The sequence below is a fragment of the Colobus angolensis genome, unplaced genomic scaffold, assembly GCF_000951035.1.
Source record: "Colobus angolensis palliatus isolate OR3802 unplaced genomic scaffold, Cang.pa_1.0 Scaffold13, whole genome shotgun sequence".
NCBI lineage: Eukaryota > Metazoa > Chordata > Mammalia > Primates > Cercopithecidae > Colobus > Colobus angolensis.
In genome coordinates, this window is record NW_012114252.1 from 11,926,019 (window position 1) to 11,947,633 (window position 21,615).

At 34.7% G+C, this 21,615-nt stretch overlaps 1 protein-coding gene across 1 annotated transcript in view; it reads right to left on the reverse strand.

The window, feature by feature from the left end:
• The window catches only part of NALCN (sodium leak channel, non selective), a 338,653-nt gene that overhangs the window by 298,987 nt on the left and 18,051 nt on the right, over positions 1-21,615 (reverse strand). Inside the window, exons 3-5 of the mRNA XM_011933944.1 lie at positions 19,249-19,332; positions 17,604-17,743; positions 17,384-17,512 (exon numbers count right to left, since the gene is read on the reverse strand). Coding sequence (XP_011789334.1) covers positions 17,384-17,512; positions 17,604-17,743; positions 19,249-19,332 — 353 coding nt within the window. The remainder of the gene's footprint in view (positions 1-17,383; positions 17,513-17,603; positions 17,744-19,248; positions 19,333-21,615) is intronic.

The following is a 21,615-nucleotide window of genomic DNA, read 5'->3' on the forward strand; positions in this document are numbered from 1 at the left end:
AATCTATAAGAAATGTAGACAAATTTACAAGAAAAAAGAAACAACCCCATCAAAAAGTGAACAAAGGATATGAACAGACTCTTCTCAAAAGAAGACATTTATGCATCCAACAAACATGAGAAAAGCTCAACATCACTGATCATTAAAGAAATGCAAATCAAAACCACAATGAGATACCCTCTCACACCAGTCAGAATGACGATTATTAAAAAGTCAAAAAACAATAAATGCTGGCGAAGATGTGGAGAAATAGGAATGCTTTTACACTGTTGGTAGGAATGTAAATTAGTTCAACCATTGTGGAAGACAATGTAATGATTCATCAAGGATCTAGAACCAGAAATACCATTTGACCCAGCTATCCCATTACTGGGTATATACCCAAAAGAATATAAATCATTCAACTGTAAAGATACATGCACATGTATGTTTACTGCAACACTATTTACAATAGCAAAGACATGGATCCAATACAAATACCCATCAATGATAGACTGGACTAAGCAAATATGGGACATATACACCATAGAATACTATGCAGCCATTGAAAGAAATGAGATCATATCCTTTGCAGGGACATGGATGAAGCTGGAAGCCATCATCTTCAGCAAACTAACACAGGATCAGAAAACCAAACAGTGCATGTTCTCACTCATAAGTGGGAGTTGAACAATGAGAACATATGGACATAGGGAGGGCAATGACACATAATGGGGTCTGTCGGCGGGTGGGGGGCAGGGGGAGGGACAGCATTAGGACAAATATCTAATGCATGCAGGGCTTAAAACCTAGATGATGGGTTGATAGGTGCAGCAAACCACCATGGCACATGTATACCTATGTAGCAAACCTGCACATTCTGCACATGTACCCCAGAACTTCAAGTAAATTTTTAAAAAAGCAAACAAGTAAATAAATAGATACAAAGCAGAAAAAAAGAAGAAAATACTTAATTAACAGGATGGCATTTATTACCCAGAAAGTTCTGAAAAAAATTATTAGGAGATACTTGCTCCCTAGGGTGCTAAAGAAAGACTACTTAAAATCAACATTACAAATTACAGAACATGAAAGACAACTGTATCTTGAACTTTGCATAAAACCGATGTCTCTTGATGGTTAAATTTAGACTATAATTTACTTTTGAGGGGGCAATATCGCAGTAGTGATGCTGTGTCCTTCTGTATGCATCAGCACATCATAAAAATTTGTCCTAGTGAAGTTAACATTAATGATTCACTTGGCTAAAGAGCTCTCGGACAGACCGTCGCACTACAGAGTTAATTATTTTTCTCTTCATTATTAGGTATCTTTATGCAGCTGATGTTCATAAACCATCACATTTAATCTGGCAGCTGCCCTTCTTTCTTAGGTTTTCTTTGCATATATCTGTCTTTGGTAAATAAAAGCTCTCATCTTTGTTTACATGCCAGAAAAACTACAAAAAAAAAAAAACACACACACACACACACAGGCTCTTCCACTTACTGAATTTTTGAAAAAATATTCTTCTTTGGCTAAAAACATTGACATTACTGGTGAGCTTGTCAAAAATTCAGAAATTGAGGCTTTCTTCCAGATCTTCTGAAAAAATAATCTACACATTAACACGATCTCCAGTTTATTGTACACATTAAAATTTGAGAGGTACCTTTTAAGTCAATATGTCTTTTCCACCTAAAAAATATACACAGCTCATTCTCTATGATACAAATATAGAACTTAAAAATGTAACAAAAAAAATAAAGCACTTAGTCTTTCTTTTCTTTTTCTTTCTTTCTTTCTTTCTTTCTTTCTTTCTTTCTTTCTTTCTTTCTTTCTTTCTTTCTTTCTTTCTTTCTATTTTCTTTCTTTCTTTCCTCTCTTTCTCTCCTTCTTTCTATCTCTAATTCTCTTTCCTCTCCCTCCCTCCTTTCCTCACTTCCTTCCTTCCTTCCTTCCTTCCTTCCTTCCTTCCTTCCTTCCTTCCTTCCTTCCTTCCTTCAATGGAATTTCACTCTGTGACCCAGGGTAGAAAGCAGTGGTGTGATCTCGGTTCACTGCAACCTCCCCCACCTCCCAGGCTCCAGCAATTCTCATGCCTCAGCCTCCCAAGTAGCTGGGATCACAGGTGTACATTACTATTCCCAGCTATTTTTTGTATTTTCAGTAGAGATGGGGTTCCACCATATTGCCCAGGTTGGTCTTGAACTCCTAGTCTCAAGTCATCTGCCCGTCTTGACCTCTCAAAGTGCTGGGATTACAGGCATGAGTCACCATTCCCTGCCAATTTCAGGTATTTCTTTATAGCAATGAAAGAATGGATTTACACACTCCCTAATGATGTGAACATGAAAAGTAAAGTCGGTGAGGGATTTTAAAAGTGCCAATGCCCCTGAGGACTCCAACCACGCTCAACCACAAAGTGCACTACCCCAGTTCAATCTCTAGATATAAGAACATGTAAGAGTCACCAAATAAGTAAAATTGAGATGGTTGTCCATCCCAGAAAACAAAGACATACCTGCCTCTTTGCAGGAAAGACAGGAGGCTCTAATTACTTCTGGTCCTCCTTAGACATTGCTGGGGAAATAGTCTTAAGGGAAGAGGACACGCATGCCACCCTCAGGCAGGGCACTAAGCAGCTAGCTAGAAGACTAACATTTATTTGAAGACTCAAGGTCTATTTTTTTAAAAAGCCATGTAATTTTGTGTTCTACTCTATAACAAATCTTTTGGAGTTTAATCGCGAAACTAAAATTTTAAATGACTGATTTCTAACCTGCCAATTCTGAGCATCTCAGCCTTGCCTAAAAATATCAATCACAAATGTGGCTTGGAATCAGTACTTTTTACAAATTTTGCCAGGTGATTTTCTTTAGCAAAGAGACTTCATCCTAAAAATTAATTTTCAAAATTTACTAGTGGTGCTGCTGTAGTTATGCATACTTATTATGGTTTCTATCATGGGGAAAACCAAGCTGGTTGGGTGGAACCTGAGATAAAAAAGTGATAGTAAATATTGATTCTATGGAGGTAACCACAGTAAACAACATTTGTGAGGGATGAATAGGTAGAGCTCCTCATTCCTACATTCACAGAGGATGTTCAGAAGTTCCAGTGAAGGCTTTTAGAATTCAGTCTTAAAATAAGCAATTGTAACTAACCACTTACTCATATGTCCCATTGAGAACTTGTCTTCTAAGAATATGCTCCTTGTAACTAAAGGAAAACTAAATATTTTATTCAAACAGTTTGGACACACATGTTGAAGGAAGATTATCTCATACACTGACCAAGTTACAACTGAAAGCATAGAAAGCAGTGTGCGGGAGAAATGGGTCTAGTCTTGCTTCTGATACAAGCTGTTTCATGTTAGCCATTTTATTTAACTTTACTGAGCTTCAATTTCCTTGGCTGTAACATACAGTGTAAAAATGGAACATAACTTACCGGATTGTTATAAGTATTAAGTGAGAAAATAACATACAACAATTGTTTAATAAAAGTTATTTACCACTAATAATAAGAACCTTATAACCTACAATATTATATTATCTTCTTTTTGGGAGGTAAACATATGATCAAAAGACTGATCAAAATAAATTACATTTCTTTTAAATCCCCATTCAAACTGCCCAGTTTTCCTTTTGTGTACTGAAGACTCTCACAAACGTTTTTGCTATTCTGGTAAAAATCAGGCTGGTATTATTTTTCATCTGAAAGTTCAATTTATTCTGAAATATATTCATCTATTTATAAATATTATTATCCTGTGAAAGGCTTACTTCTGGCACCTCAGGTGGTTCACATCTTGGAGATCAATGTGCACAACAATTTAAAAAGAGATATATAGATAGTACTAAAAATATATAACATATCACTAGTTTATAGATTTAGATGAAGTTGAATCCCATGAATCATAACATATGCATAGGGATAGAAACCAGACTTAATAAAAACTTTAATGTAGAAATTATACTACATATATTATAAAGAGCTAATGTAAATGACGAGTTAATGGGTGCAGCACATCAACATGGTACATGCATACATATGTAACAAACCTGCACGTTGTGCACATGCACCCTAGAACATAAAGTATAGTTTAAAAAAAGAGCTTATACATATGGACGTAGATCTCTATGTGTATAAAGGTTTATGAATGTACAATTAAAATACAGGAGTTTCTCAAATGGTAAAACGTACACAAGCTTGGAAGTTAGACTTGAGTTCAAATCCTGGCTCTCTCACTTACCATCTGGACATATTATTTAACCTCCCAGAAATGCAAAGATGGCTTAACACATGGAAATCAATAAACATGATATATCACATAAACAAACCAGGAAAAAAGCCATATTATTATTTCAATAGATGTAGAAAAAGCATTTGGTAAAACTCAACATCTCTTTATCATGAAAACACTAAAAAATTGAGTATAAAATAAATATGCCTCAAAACAATAAAGACCATATTTAACAAACCCATGACTAACATCATACCAACGGGGGAAAAAATCAAAAGTCTTTCTGCTAAGATCTGGAACAAGATCAGGATGCCCATTTTCATCCCATTTATTCAACATACTATTGGAAGTTCTAGCCAGAGTGATCAGATAAGAGAAAGAAATAAACGACATCCAAATTGGAAAGAAAGAAATAAAATTATCCTCATTTGCAGATGACATGATCTTATACTTAGAAAACCCTAAAGACTCCACCAAAAACTGTTAGAAATGATAAGCAAATGCAGTAAATTACAGGATACAAAACCAACACAAAAAAATTAATAGCATTTATATACACCAACAGTGAACAATCTGAAAAATAAATCAAGAAAGCAACCCCATTTACATATACTTATAAAAAATTTTAAAATGCCTAGGAATAATTGTGACTAAAGAAGTGAAAGATCTCTATAATGAAAACTATCACACTCTGATGAAAGAAATTGAAGTGGACACAAAAAATGGAAAGATATTCTATGCTCATGAATTGGAAGAATTAATATTGTTAAAATGTCAACATGACCCAAAGTAATCTACAGTTTCAATGCAATCCCTATCAAAATACCAATGACATTCTTCACTGGAATATAAAAAACTATCCTAAAATTTATATAAAACACAAAAGATTCTGAATAATCAACGCAATCATGTGCAAAAAGAACAAAGCTGGAGGCATCATACTGACTGACTTCAAAATATACTACAAAGCTATAGCAACCAAATCAGCATGGTACTGTCAAAAAACAGAAAACATCCCAATGGAACAGAATAGAGAACCCAGAAATAAATACATGCTTTTACAGCCAATTCATTCTTGACAAAGGTGCCAAGAACATTAATATCTCTCATCACATAAAAATCAAATAATAAAGGATTAAAGACTTAAATCTAAGAACTGAATCTATGAAACTCCTAGAAGAAAACATTGGGTAAATGCTCCAGGACATTGGTCTGGGTATTTTTTGGGGGGATAAAATCTGAAAAGCACAGGCAACTAAAGCAAAAATAGATAAAAGGGATTGAACCAAGCTCAAAACTTCTGCACAGCAAAGGAAACAATCAACAAATTGAAGTGACAGCCCAAAGAATAAGGGAAAATATCTGCAAATGATACAACTGACAAGGGATTAATAACCAGAATATATAAAGAACTCAAATAACTCAATGGGAAAAAAAATCTAATAATCTGATTAAGAAATGGGCAAAAAATCTGAATAGGCATTTCTCAAAAGAAGACATACAAATGGCAACTAGGTATATAAAAATGGGTGACATCACTAATCATCGGGGAAATGGAAATACAAGCTACGGTGAAATATCAAGTCACCCCAGTGAAAATGGCTTTCATCAAAAATGCAGTGAAAGCTGGTGAGAATGCAGAGAAACAGGAACCCTCATACACTGTTGGTGGGAATGCAGATTTTGACAACCACTGTGAAAACCAGTGTGGACTGAAAAAAACTAAACATGGAACGACTCTATGATCCAGCAATTTCACTACTGGGTATATATCCAAAAGGGAGGAAATCTATATATTGAAGAGATAGCGGCACTCACATGTTGACTGCAGCACTATTCCAAACAGCCAAAATATGGAATCAACCTAACTGCCCACCAATGGATAAATGGATAAAGAAACTGTGATATGTATCTATACAGACACACAATGTAAAACCATTCAGCCATAAAAATAAGTGAAATCCTGTCATTTGCAGCAGCATGGATGGAACTGGAGGTCATTATATTAAAAGAAATAAGCTAAGCACAGAAAAACAAATATCACATCATCTCGCTCATATTTAGGCCCTAAGTAAGTGGATCTTATGAAGAAGGAGAATAGATTGGTTGTTACCAGAGAAGAGGAAGGGTAAAGGCCAGGGTTGGATGAAGAAAGATTGGTGAATAGGTACAAAAATACAGTCAGATAAAAGAAAAAAGACCTAGTGTTTGATAAATCAGTAGGGTGACTATAGTAAACAGTAATCTATTATATATTTAAAAATAGTTAGTAGAGAATAATTCAAGTGTTCCCAGTATTAAGAAAAATGTTTCAGGTAATGGATATGCCAATTGCCCTGATTTGATTATTATGCCTTACATGAATGTATCAAAATATCACATGTACTCCAAAAATACATCTATTGTGTCAATAAACATAAATAAACATATGAATCAAGAAGATGTCATAGAACGTTGCATGAATTTGGGGCAATTATGATTTTACATATTCTACAAAACTGTCTTTTGATAAAGTCCTTAGAAATTAAAAATTAATGTTCTAAATTTCAGCATGTTTCGATTTGTATTTCGTTTTTTTTTTCTTTTTTGACTTTTATTTTAGATTCAGGGATACATGTGCAGGTTGGTTACAGAGGTAAACTGTGTGTCAAGGGGGTGTGGCGTACAGATTGTTTCACCACTCAGATAATAAGCAGAGCACCTAATAAGTAGTTTTTCAATCCTCACCTTCCTCTCACCCTCCACCCTCAGGTAGGCCCCAGTGTCTGTTGTTCCCTTCTTTGTGTCCATGTGTACTCAGTGTTTAGCTCTCATTCATAAGTGAGAACAAGTGGTATTTGATTTTCTGTTCCTGTGTAAGTTTGCTTAGGATAATGACCTCCAGCTTCATTCATGTTGCTACAAAGGACATAGTCTCATTATTTCTCTTGGCTGCATAGTATTCCATGAAAACAACTATTTTGTCAACAAAATTTATAAGACAATACTTCATTTATTTGCCAAGTACCCTAAAGAATACATGACAAATAAATTTAGTTAATACATTTTAATGTATTTATTTTAATAAACTTAAAATTTATTTGGACCAGCAAGAGCAAACTGCAAAAAATTCAACTTTATATTATCTCTAATTCAACTCTTGGTGATATTTTACAAAATACCAAGTTCTATAAACTTCCCCTGGGCAAGGTGACCATAAAATGCATTGTCTACATTGAGATTCCTTAAAATCGAGTAAGAGGCTGTTAGTGATTACTTTGAAACAGTAGGGGTAAACCAAGATTGTCCTGGGCATCTGTGATGTGTGATCACCCTACCTCCGGGCTTAAAGCTAGTGGTCCAGTCATCTCAAATATGTTCCTGAGTTCCTATTTGAATCCTGCTCTCTCTATATTAAACTTTTACATATTTAATGGTTGCATTTACTTACCTTAAAGTTTTTCTAATTACATCACTCTTGGAAGTAAGATTTCATTATTTGATACTGAGCTATGAATACGTTTTTCTTCTTTTTCAGGAATGAGAATGAAGTGTCAGGTAAGTCTTCATCTTTTCTATTTAACCTGCCAGCTCATTTTTGAACATTCCTGTTTCAGCTTCGGGGAGATTTCTGCCATCACAGCTGGTATTTCGCAACACCTGTTTCTGCCACAAGCCATTGCTCTTCTCAACTTCCTTTAGGAAATGAGCTGCTTTGCTTAGTCAAATCTCATTACTCTTTTCATAGTTGCCTTAGGTCGCCATTCATTATCAGAGAAGAATCTAAAGCTTTACTAGCACTGCTACTGAAGACATAGCTAAGATTCCCTGCTATTGGACCTTACAAGAACTAAGCTCCATTTAAAAGCAAAACTGTATATATTGCGTTGCTTCTTTATCTTGTTTGCCTCACATACTAAACAGAATCAGTTCTGGAGGTCAGCTATGAAACCCAAGATATGCAAGCTTCTGGTCTGAAACCTCTGTCACGATTAGGCTATAATACATGCAAATCAATTAGGCAGAAGTTGGAACAATTGTTAACAATTTCTCTTAATCGTTTCTCTTAAATGATTAAGAGAAATGAAGTCACGGCAGTAGCTGGCAACACTGATTGCTGAAAACACAGCCATCCTACCTTAGCTTAATATGTGACTCAGAGATGTGTATCATAAATTTTAAAAATAGTATTATTTTTAATTGACAAATCATAATTGTATTACATTAATGGAGCACCAGGTGATTTTTTGATAGATGTATACAAGACATAACGGTTAAATCGGGCTAATTAACATATCCATCATATCACTTAACTCTTTGTGATGATACATTTGTAATTTACTTTTTTTTTTTTTTTTTTTGAGACGGAGTCTCGCTCTGTTTCCCGGGCTGGAGGGCAGTGGCCGGATCTCAGCTCACTGCAAGCTCCGCCTCCCGGGTTCACACCATTCTCCTGCCTCAGCCTCCCCAGTAGCTGGGACTAGGGGCGCCCGCCCGCCGGGCTGGCTAATTTTTTGTATTTTTGGTAGAGACGGGGTTTCACCGTGTTAGCCAGGATGGTCTGGATCTCCTGACCTCGTGATCTGCCCGCCTCGGCCTCCCAAAGTGCTGGGATTACAGGCGTGAGCCACCGCGCCCAGCTGAAATTTACTTTCTTAGTTATGTTGAAATATATAACGCATTATTATTGACCATCGTCACCCTGTTGTGCAATGGATCTCAAAACTTACTCTTCCTGCCTAGCTGAAACTTCATCCCCTTTGATCAGCAACTCCTCATTCCCTTGCGGCCCCATCTTCTTGGCGTGGCAGCCCCTGGTAACTGTCATTCTCCACTCTACTTCAATGAATTAACTTGTTAGGATTCCACATATGCGTGAGGTCATGCAGTATTGATCTTTCTGTGCCTGGCTTATTTCACTTAGCATAATGTCCTCTAGATTCATTCACTCCTGTTATTCCAAATGACAGAATTTCTTTTTTTAAAAAAGTTGTAGTTTAGAGGATACAAAAGGAAACAAAAAAGTTTAAAAAAAGTTCAAATCAATTAACATTTTCTGTTTTATTTTGAGTTTGAATATTTCTTGAGTCTCTAACAGTAAAACTAAATTTATGTCTGGGCTAATAGTAATGGTGAAGTGGTGCTGACAGTTTTTCTGCTTACGTGTGGGGCTTTAAAATGCAGTAATACTGAACTGAAATTTTGTTTTAAAATGAGGCTGGACATGGTGGCTCAGGCCTTTAATCCAGCACTCTGGGAGGCTGAGGCAGGCAGATCTCTTGGGGTCAGAAGTTTGAGACCAGCCTGGCCAACATGATGAAGCCCTGTCTCTATGAAAAATACAAAAATTAGCCGGTTGTGGTGGCACACGCCTGTAGTCCCAGCTACTTGGGGGGCTGAGGCAGGAGAATCTCTTGAACGTGGGAGATGGATGTTTCAGTAAGCTGAGATCATGCCACTGCACTCTAGCCTGAGTGTCAGAGTGAGAGTCGGTCTCAAAAAAACAACAACAAAAAAGATATTATTGACAGATTCCTGAATGAATCATCAAAGCTATAACAACTGTGATTATGAGCAACATTACTACCAAGTGGCTAGTTAAGCATTTTCCTCTCAAATAGTAAACGAAGAGTCACATAAAAAGAAGACAAAATAAATGCGTGTGTGTGTGTGTGTGTGTGCATGTGTATATGTGTGTATGTGTATATGTGTGTGTGTGTGTGTGTGTATGCTACTAGGCAGGTTTTACACATATGTGAAAGATAAAAATGCAGCCATTTCACTATAATGGCTATGTCTCAGGTAACCAAGCACTCTGTCAACATTTATGAAATTTTTCATGGTGAACTTCATTTTTGGGATAGAGTAATGAGCTGGAGCTAATATTTAGATCACGAGGCATGTTTTAATGCATTTTTTCAGTATCATTCTTTTCTTGGTACCAAATACAGCATGGAACTAGCAAAGAATACTTACTGAAGCAACTCTAGGGTCATGAGTTCAGAAGACATTCGTGTATATGTTCTCAATTTCTGTGATCATTTATGTGCCAGTTTGAGCTTTGATTTGCCAGCATAATGCCTGCTCTTCTAGCTGCATTTAAAAGTTTTATAACTCTCACATTCTGACTTGGTTTTAATAAAACAGTAATTTGAAGCCAGCCTCCTGTACCCCCCACAGTACTACACAGCTGCTTTCTTATCCAGAAGATTTCCCTGTTCTTCATCTCCATATTTATTGTCTCCAACCCACACAATATCTTTATCCATTTTCATATTCACTCATACGACAATCTAGGCATATTCTACAGCCTACATACACTTAAAAAAAAATCCAACTACCTACAGATTTTCTTCCATGCATTTGTCTCTTCCCTCACCCACACAGTCAACTCCCTTACTCAACACTTGCTTCAATCTTCTTACTCTGTATATGAACTAATTCACTGCTTCTTTCTGCTTAAACTTTGTTTTTCTATTTTTTAGCCATTTCTCCTTTCCTGCTTTTAACAACTTACTTTTCTCTGTGTTTCTTTTTTATTTCATCTTCTTTATCAATTTGTCATCATGTTAATATTGTCTGTCTAAATATAATGTTATCAACCATGCCTTCAATAAATAGTTACTAATTATTTATTCTGTGTTAGGATACTAGGTAGTAAGGATAAAAAGATGAATATAACACAATATTCTCTTCCCCTTTCCCATACGTATCCTCAAGGATGTTAGAGAAAAATAGAAAAAAAATAGCTATGAATGTGAGTCCTGGTTCTCGCAAGACGGACTGTACCAAATTCAACTCCTTCCACTACAAACAAATAGATAACATTACAAACTCCACATTTGGGCTCACAATAAAAAAAATGCATTCCAAAATGTCAAAACCTAGGAAGGAAAGCAGTAAATGAGTATGAAAGGAAGGAACATGAGTTGACATAGTGTTACAAATGGGAGCTAGGTATCCAGTGTCCAAGAGCTTGGGTTTTAATGCCCACATGAGGCGGAAGACCAGGTCTTGAGCCCATGTAAAGCTTAAAGCTGGAAATACGACCCCATGCATAAAGCTAGACCATAATTTGAAAGACTTTCAGAGTGTGATATTGGTAAAGAGATAGCCCAATAGACCAGTGAAGCACAGTGGAGCCCCAAAGGAACAGACCCATGTATAGACGGGGAATTAGTGAATGAGACAGGTGAAGTTAACTCAGTGGGTAATAGTACACAATAAATAGTGCAGGCACAATTGCTTAACCATATGAAAAATTAGATTTCTACCTCACACTGAGACATTTTAGTCAGTTTTAGTAGGTGCAACTGACATAACATAAACTGCACATACAAAAGTGTACAGTTTGATAAGTTTTGGCACATGTACAGAACCACAGTCAAGATAATGAACATATCAATAAACCCCAAAGGTTTCTTGATGCCCCTTTGTAGTCCCTTATTTCCACCACAACCTTTATCACTAGGCAATTGCTGATTTATTTTCTATCATTAAAGATAAGTTTGCATTTTCTAGAATTTTATATAAATGGAATCATAGAATATGTCATCTTTTTAAATCTGGATTTATTCAGTCATCATAATTATTTTGAGATTTATTCAAGATGCTGTATACATCAATAGTTCATTATTTATTATTAAACAGTATTTATTATATGGATATACCATCATTAGTTTATCTATCTGTCTGTTGATGGAAATTTGGGTTGTCACCAGTTTGGAGTATTACGAATAAAGTTGCTGTGGGCATTTATGTGTAAATCTTTGTATGGACATACACTTTTATTTCTTTTGGTTTAATACCTGGAGTGGAATAAATGAGAGATGTGACAGGTGCCTGTTCAAGGTTTTTTCTTTCTTTCTTTTTTATTTCTTAGAGACTGGGTCTGACTGTATCACCCAGGCTGGAGTGCAGTGATGCAATCATAGCTCACTCTAGTCTCGAACTCCTAGGCTCAAGTGATTCCCCCACCTCAGTCTCCCAAAGTGCTGAGATTACAGGCACGTGCCACTGTACCCAGCCTGATCAACTTTTTTTTTTTTAACAGAGTTGTAATATTTGTTGTAAAGTTGTAATATTTGTACCATCCTCTACCCCCCCCCAAAATAGCTTATGGGAGTTAGTTTCTTCTCATTGTTAATGCTGTATGCCACGCACTGATGCAGAGGACAAAATAAATTTGGTAGGTACCATTTGACTCACTTCACTTATTTAAAAAACACACAAAATCTCCAAGGATTTGAAAGTGGAATGAGAGTTGCTGATTAGGGCATCTAACTAGTTGGTCCACGCTCTCTTACTACTGAGTTTCTTCTTCATTTACGCTTTTAGCAGTGGGCTTAATTTCATCACCACCAGGCTGGGCTCAGGATTGTGCAGCCCACGCTCTAAAACTAAGAATTTGTCATGTGCTCCCTTTTACCGTCAATCCAGGAATGGTCTAAAGCACACTTAAGCAATTGTGGGAAGAAAAACAATTGGTTAATAAGATAAAAGGTGATTAAATAAAAAATAAATTATTTTAGAGTTATAAATTACTTTAGAGTTATGATTATTGAAAAATTTGAAATGTCATGTTCTTGACCCGTCATATACTCTGGCACCCAGAAGCTAATTAGGAAAAAAATTCAAAATTCATGATGATAAAAAGGTCAGCCCATCTGAAAGATACAATGACACTTTATGCGCCTAATTAAAGTTGAAAATTATATAAAGCAAAAACTGACAAAAATAAGAGAGACTGAATTTTTTTCTCATGTGTAGAAAATTGAATAGCTCTCTCAGAAATTGATAGAACAACCCTGATTTTAAGAACCAAGAAGGATAGAAATACCTACAACAAATTATCAGCCAACTTGACTTCGGTGACATTTATAGATATTATACTCAAAAACTGCAGACTTAACTTTCTTTTTTCCAAATTCTCATGGAATTTTCACCAATTTAGACCATATAATGCTCCTTAAAATGATTCCTAATGAATTTCAAAAGGCTGAAATTTCACAGGAACTATTGTCTGACCCCAACAGAATAAACTTATGCTCCCAAATAACATTTTTAGAAAATCTCATCCTTCTAAAAAAACACTTCTAAATAACCTATGGGCCAAAAGAGAAATCACATATGATATTAGAAGACATTTGAATAATAATAAAAATACAACATATTAACATTTTGGAAATGCAGGTAAAACAATGCTTAGAGGAAAATTATATTTTCAAATTATTGTATTAGAAAAATGTTAAAAGATGCCTGTATACCTTCGTTTTATGAAATATGAAAAAGAAAATAAAAACTAAAAGCAGAAATAAGGAAATAATGAAGATAAAAAAATCAATGTGAAAAACAGACTAACAACAGGGAACATTAAATAGGGCAAAGATTCTTGTGTGTGTGTGAAAAGATTAATACAATTGAGAAGACATGAAAAAATGGAGAAAGATACAAATTATCAATGTCAGGAAAAAAATGACTTATTACCACTATTCTACAGATGTTAAAAAGATAATCAGAGGGCATTTGTATAAACATTATGTAATATTGACAATCTATAAAAATAGGTAAGATCTTTGAAAAGCAAAATTTACCAACTTAACAGAACAAGAAAGATAACAACTCCATAGCTCTGTATGTTGAATACATTTAATTTGTAATGAAAAACATTCTCACAAAGAAAATTTCAGGCCCTGAATTTTACTCATGAATTCTATCAAACATTTAAGAAAGAAAGAATATGAATCGTATATTAACCCTTGGAAACATGTTCCGCTTGTTTTATGAGGACAGCATTACCCAGATTTCAAAATCTGGTAAAGATATTTTAATTAAAAAAGCCTAAAAATAATGCTCCTTGTGAACAAAGATGCAATAATTTGTAACAAAACATTAGCAAATCAAATCTTACAAGGCATAAAAAGGAATACAATATGACCAAATTAGCAATATACCAGAAATGCAAGATTGGCTTCTATTTAAAAAAAATCCATCATGTAATTCAGTACATTAACAGAATAAAAGAGAAAAGCACTGGACAAAATATACATACATCAATGATGAAAAACTCTTAGCACCATAGGAATTAAAGGTAACTTCCTCACTTTGAAAACTCTTCAGCTCACATCCCGCTTAACAGAAACACTGAAAGTTTCTCCTAAGCCATTGATGTCCATTCCAACCACTAAATTAAGACTACATCTTGACCCTTACCTCACGAGAAACACACAAATTAATTTGAGAAGGATCATAATTTTCAGGGAGTACCTCTTAAGAAATACACAAGTTAATTTGAGAAGGATGATAATTTTCAGAAAGTAGAATAATAAATGCAACAACTTACTCTCTGGATTTAATTCTGACAGAAAAAGGAAATAGTTCCCTCAAGACATATATAATAAATATGTAAAGATTTTTATATTCACCAAAATCTCAATAAAGTGGGTAGAGACATAATTTCAATAGTAGGGGAAAATAATAATATGTCCAGAAAATGGTTATCAAAAAGTTATTTTCCAAGGCTATTTTGAACAACAATAATGAAGAGTGGGAGTGGGGTTAGTAGCAACAGTATTTTTCTTTTAAAAATAATTTTGAGGCGATTATTCACTCACATCATGCAAGAATAAAAATTATATTAAAAAACAAGAAAAAATGAGATCTTTACTTCAACATAATTCTATGGATAATCAAGGAAGGCATGGTATCTGTCCACACTTAGGTGAACCTAAGGTAAATTTGTTTCTTTCTTTCTTTTTTTGAGACAGAGTCTCACTCTGTGGCACAGGCTGGAGTGCAGTGGTGCAATCTCAGCTCACTGCAATCTACACCTCCTGGGTTCAAGCAATTCTCCTGTCTCAGCCTCCTGAGTAGCTGGGATTACAGGTGCCCGCCACCATGCCCAGCTAATTTTTGTATTTTCAGTAGAGATGGGGTTTCACCATATTGCTCAGACTGGTCTGGAACTCCTGACCTCAGGTTGTCTACCCGCCTCAGCCTTCCAAAGTGCTGGGATTACAGGTGTGAGCCACTGTGCTCGGCCCCCTAAGGTAAATTTCTAAGTAGGTATGAGATGCATGCATATACCTTCTAAATAAAAATAAAACAAAATTAAATTAAATTAATTAAGGCCTTGACTAATAGGTAATGCTTTACTGTTGAACATTTAACCAGTGAAATTATACTGATGTTTTTGAAGTTACTGCATTCGTTCCTATTTCCTTAGAAACTTGCACATGCCTCCTGGTGTAAAAACACGTGGGAACAAAACCTCTACCCTTTTGGAGTCGACGTTCTTTGGGGTGGTGCAACAGCAAGCAATTAAATTCACTTTTAGTTTTTAGTACATTATGTAATTATTAGGAGTTGCATAATATACATATACTATTTGTGCATGAATTAGAAATTCAATTATTAAATTTACTTCTGGGAGAGACTAATAATTAAATGACCATTATAAATGTGAAATAAACTCAGAATTAATTTAGTTACTTTGTCAGTAAAATAACGTAGCCATGAATCAGTCATAGATGTTTTCCTTTCACATTCCTACAAGTGTAAATTTTGGTCTTCTTTATTGCTCTTTCCTTTTTTTTTTTTTTTAAACATGTTATCTCTCTTTTGGAGGATACACTTATACCTACCACCTCAGCATGTAAGCGTGTTTACATATTTCTTTATGACAACAAAGTAATGACGGCTAGCATACAGTGAATGCCTTTACTATGTGCTGGTCACTGCTTGTCTTTACATTCATTCCCTCACTTACTCTTCCTGACACCTCTAGAAAGTATGTCCTATTATTAATGCACTTCACTGAGGAATAACCTAAATAATATATGCAAACTCATACAAAAAAGTGTTGGAATTGAGCCAAGCTTATCATGATGTCTATACTCACAGAGATATTCACTTATTTGTGGTTTATCTACTTTGTATATATATACATAGACTTTATGAAAAAAATGCTCCAAGTGCAGAAAACACAATATAACCCTTTCGATATTTTTAAACTCAATGATCCTTATATACCCAATTGGTTTGTAAGTAGATATTGATACATTAAAAATATTTTGAAGAGGAATGGCTGCTTGTAATCTCTTTTTGAATTTTATAAAGTGCTTTAAATCTAATTTCTATGATTTGAATCAAGATTTTTGCAATTGGTAATTTATGGATGAGTTCTTCATTTATAAATAGACAAATTCCCATGTGAAGATTTGAATACAAGGTGTAAAATCAATTGTATTATCCCCAATCCCTGCTGCCCTGAAATCTGGCATAGTCATATCTGTTGCACTTCTGGTTGTGCTTGGAACCCCAAACTCTATATCTAGCCAACACCTAATGGGACACTTTTGGACCATCCAGGGGCCAACATCCCACTTTGCTCTCTCCTACCGTCACATCCCTGGAGCTGTATATTTACAATGATCAGCCAAGTAGAAGAGGCAGGTGCCCTATTGCATAATACATAATAGGTAATTGAAGTACATACATTCTGTCTTATCCACCAACCCTGCAACGGACAAATGCAACAGACAGTATGTAGTATTTTGTCTAGAAACAATGTTATAACCATTTGGGAAACTATTTTAGGGAATGATGACCAAAGTTAATAATAATAAAAATGAGGTTTTTTTCCTAACATGTAACTCACTCTAATATGAAAAACTTCCTCAGTGAAGCTTTAGGTTTCTGTTATTATGTTAGCACATTCCCCATTTTGCCACACTGAGAAAGGTTTCTAAATGTATACTTTGCATTTGCTTAATCTACTTTCCCACCAGCTTACATTTTCCAGTCTGTCTTGTTTTGAATACTTGTCTTTAAAAATTGGACAAAACAGAAACTAGCCGGGCGTGGTGGTGCATGCCTGTAGTCCCAGCTACTCGGGAGGCTGAGGCAGGAGAAACGCTTGAACCTGGGACGCGGAGGTTGCAGTGAGCTGAGATCGCACCACTGCACTCCAGCCTCGCGACCGAGCGAGACTCCATCTCCAAAATAAGGTAAAATAAAATAAAGATTGGACAAAACAATACTGAGGAAGCAGAGACACAGAACAAAGAGGACATAAACACTGTTTGAAAAATCTGACACAGAGGTTATTCTCACGAAAATTACAGAGACAGCTTTGTTAATCAACCAGATTAAAATGTAGTTAATAGATAAACTTACCCCGGTTTTGTGTCATTTACTACACAGTGATAGGTAAATGTTCCAAACATCTGAACTCCTAAAATTCCATAAAGGAGTAGAAAGAAAAGTAGGAAAATGGAAACACTCCATATTTGTTCTCCTGATCGCCTAGGGAAAAAAAGAAGTAGGTAAAGTACATAACACTTACGAAAAAACTTCATAAACTTTTCCTCTTAACTTACTGTAAAGTAGCACTCACTTTAAAATATTTGTAATTCTGGTCCTTGGCAGTTCAAATCGGAAATAAATCCGGAATGCTCGGATCATAATCAGTGGCCGTGGAATGCGCAACATGCCCCAAGGTGACATCTGATCAACTATATCAGCAATTTCAAACACCTACGAATTAAAAGATGGGTAAACGAGATCGGATTTTCCCTCAGCATTGCTCATACTCATGGAATATACAGATGTTAGCAGCGTAAGTAGGTGCGTCTCTGCTCCGAATTTAGTCCTGTATTATTTTTCACCAAAATCCACTTTCTTTTGAGTATATTTTGAATCTATAGCTATCTTAACAGAAACAAATACATAAACGAACGAGAACAGCACTAATCTTGTTCACTTCCTGTCTCATTCATTAAGACAGTTTTTCATTACAAGAAGTGCCAACTTAGAATATAAAATAAGTATGCTGTCTTTCTCATTAATAATGTTCTTTGGTGGAGGCTTCTGAATATCTAGAAAATAAAGTTATAGAGAAAGGGCTAAAATTATGAAACGCTATTTACTAACAGAGGCAAAATAATAATTAGAAAAGTTTGTCAATCACACAATAGTTATTCAGTGGAAAAGGACATATTAATATGAGAAACGATTCAACCTGAGAAAGCTGATTAAAAAATATATGAGTGATGAAATTAAATTGTGGGAAAGGTGAACTTTATAAAAATAAGAAAGGAAAGCTTATCAACAAACACTGTGATGAGTTGGCAGAACGGTCTGTGAAGTTTTGAATTCTGAATTTTTAAATAAAGAATAGATGAATAAACTCTAGAGACCTGTACAACATTGTACCCATAGTTAACAATAATTTATTGTACAGTTAAAATTCGTTAAAACAGTAGATCTCATGTTACGGGTTCTTACCACAATCAAATCAAAACAGATCAAATAAAATCAAAAGAATATAGTAACTTTAGTTGAATTAAAAGGCAAAATCATGTCTGAATGAATGCGTGGAAATTAATTCTACTTATTTTCCAATCGAATCTCTCCTGTAAGCCTTTTTAATGTATGTTCCCCATCTCTTATAATAAAGCATTTAATATTTGCAATGTAGTATTTTATGTTGGCTGATACCCATCCAAATATGAGAAGACTAGACTTTAAATTTTTAAGTTCGATTTTTTATTTACAAATATAGAAATAAAACTCCACATTGCTTCCTTCATTTCAGGGAATATATATATCTGATTAATAGCTAACAATTTTCTATAGTATTGATTTTCATTTCTGATTGAGAAATAATTCACAAATGTAACTGACAATAATTAAGATATTATAGCTATTGACTTTTCTAACAATAAAATGTTTGAGGTGATACAAATGCTAATTATGCAGATTTGATCATTACACCTTGCATACATCAAATATCACTCAGTTCCCCATAAATACATACAAGTACTATGTATCAATTAAAATTAATTTTTCGAATTTCAAATATGTCAGAGTAAACAGATTAATCACATCAGTTAAAAGAAAAATAAAATAAACATAATGCTGTAGACAGTTACACAATCACATTTGATGTATATTTTGTAATATTTCTATTTAGACTTTTAATGCAAAATAATTCCCATTTGGGAGAATACCCCCTTGTAATTTAAAAAATATTTAATTACCTGTAGCACCAAAGAAACCCAAAGGCAAAAGACCATAAATCCATCAAAAACACACCAGCGATCTTTCACGTAGGAACTATCCCCCTAAAAATAAATTTTACATGGCATTATTAGGGAGAGCAAATATTTCAAAGAAAAATCTGTGGAGGAAAATGTCAAATGTTAATTCAATAAAAGCTATCTACAATTTTTGTATCATAATAGAACAGACTTTCACAAGGAATAAGTTTAGCATTTTAAGTGGTATTACTTATAAGAAAAATATTTTATAAAAGACAAGCAACTGCAGAACTTTGCAGTTAAAATACTTAATTCATGGAAAGGGAAAATATCACATTTTTTTCTCTCAGCCACACAAATTCTAACACTTAAAGAACCAGAAGCCATTCTTCCAAATATGCTATGTAGGTCCTAAGCCAGCTCCCTGTCTACAAGAACCAAGAGCACACTGTGGTCAACAGGAAGGTCTTTAAAACTGTTAGGTTTAGCATCATTAGTAGGAAAATTAACAAGGCATTCACTTCAAGCTGATTAAAAAGTGAAGAAGAAAAAAAGCTCATTATCACTGGTCATTAGAAAAATGCAACTCAAAACCACAATAAGATACCATCTCACGCCAGTTTAATGGCGATCATTAAAAAGTAAGGAAACAACAGATGCTGGAGAGGATGTGCAGAAATAGGAACACTTTTACACCGTTGGTGGAGTGTAAACTAGTTCAACCATTGTAAAAGACAGTGTGGCGATTCCTCAAGGATCTAGAACCAGAAATACCATTTGACCTAGCAATTCCATTACTGGGTATATACCCAAAGGATTATAAATCATTCCACTATAAAGACACATACACACATATGTTTGTTGAAGCACTATTCACAATAGCAAAAACTTGGAACCAATCCAAATGCCCATCAATCACAGACTGGATAAAGAAAGTGTGGTACATATACACTATGGAATATTGCGCAGCCATAAAAAAAGGATGAGTTCACGTTTCTTGAAGGGACATGGATGAAGCTGGAAACCATCATTCTCAGCAAACTAACACAGGAACAGAAAATCGAACACCGCATGTTCTCACTCATAAGTGCAAGTTGAACAATGAGAACATATGGATACAGGGAGGGGAACATCACACACTGGGGCCTGTCAGGGCGTGGGGGGCTAGGGGAGGGACAGCATTAGGAGAAACACCTAATGTAGATGACGGGTTGATGGGTGCAGCAAACCGCCATGTGTATTTGTATGTATGCTAAAAATATTATTTGTGCTATGTAATAGGACATAGGTATACATATATATACCTAGGTATACATGCTACATGGGATGTGTATCCCTATGTAACAAAACTGCTGCAAATGTACCCCAAAACTTAAAATATAATAATAATAAAAAGACCTAACTATCCTAAATATATATGCACTTTACACAGGAACACCCAAATTTATAAAGAAAGTTCTTAGAGATGTTCAAAGAGACTTACAGTTCTGCACAATAATAATGGGAGATTTCAACACCTGACAGTATTAGATCATTAAGGCAAAAACCCCCAAAGATCAAATGGAGCTGGTAGACATCTACAGAACTTTCCACTGTATATATGTGGATATATATATACACATATATATATACATTTTTTCTCATTGTCACATAGCACATATTCTAAAATCAACACTTAATCAGATATAAAACACCTCTCAGAAAATGCAAAAGAACTGAAATCAAAACAACTATTCTCTTGGACCACAGTGCAATAAAAATAGAATCCAAGACTAACCAAAAAAAGTGAAGAAGAAACTTGTCTTAATTTGCAAGGAAAATATATATTGACTTTAATTTTAATTGGGATTGTATATGTAAAAGAAAGATAAAGATGTACCACTTTCATTTTTGAATAGGGAATCTATTCTGACATTAGAATGTATGTTTTAATAACATGGGAATTAAAAAAAATGCCTTTGGAATAATAAAACAGAAAACTTCATGAGGTCAAAAATTAGAAACTTTAAATAGAAAAGCCTTTGCTTTTTTAGGACTATCCCATTAAGTCATTAATTCTGTAGTCATCCATGTAACTCAATTTTTAATTCAGTCACATATATTATTACCTCCTCTAATTAAACCTGCTAGGGAAATAAAAATAGAAATAAAGTGTCAAGATTTCAAATCAAATGATAAAACATGTTGCAGGATATTGACATAAGCTTCCACCTTTAGTAACAAATAGGTGTCCAAATATCTCCTTGAGAGGTTTCTGGAAATAATTTATGGTGTATGCAAAACTAACACTATGATAAAACACTTAATGGAAGTTTTCTGATCGAAAAATGAAGTATAAATTCAACTTAATGAACACTGAGTAAGTGC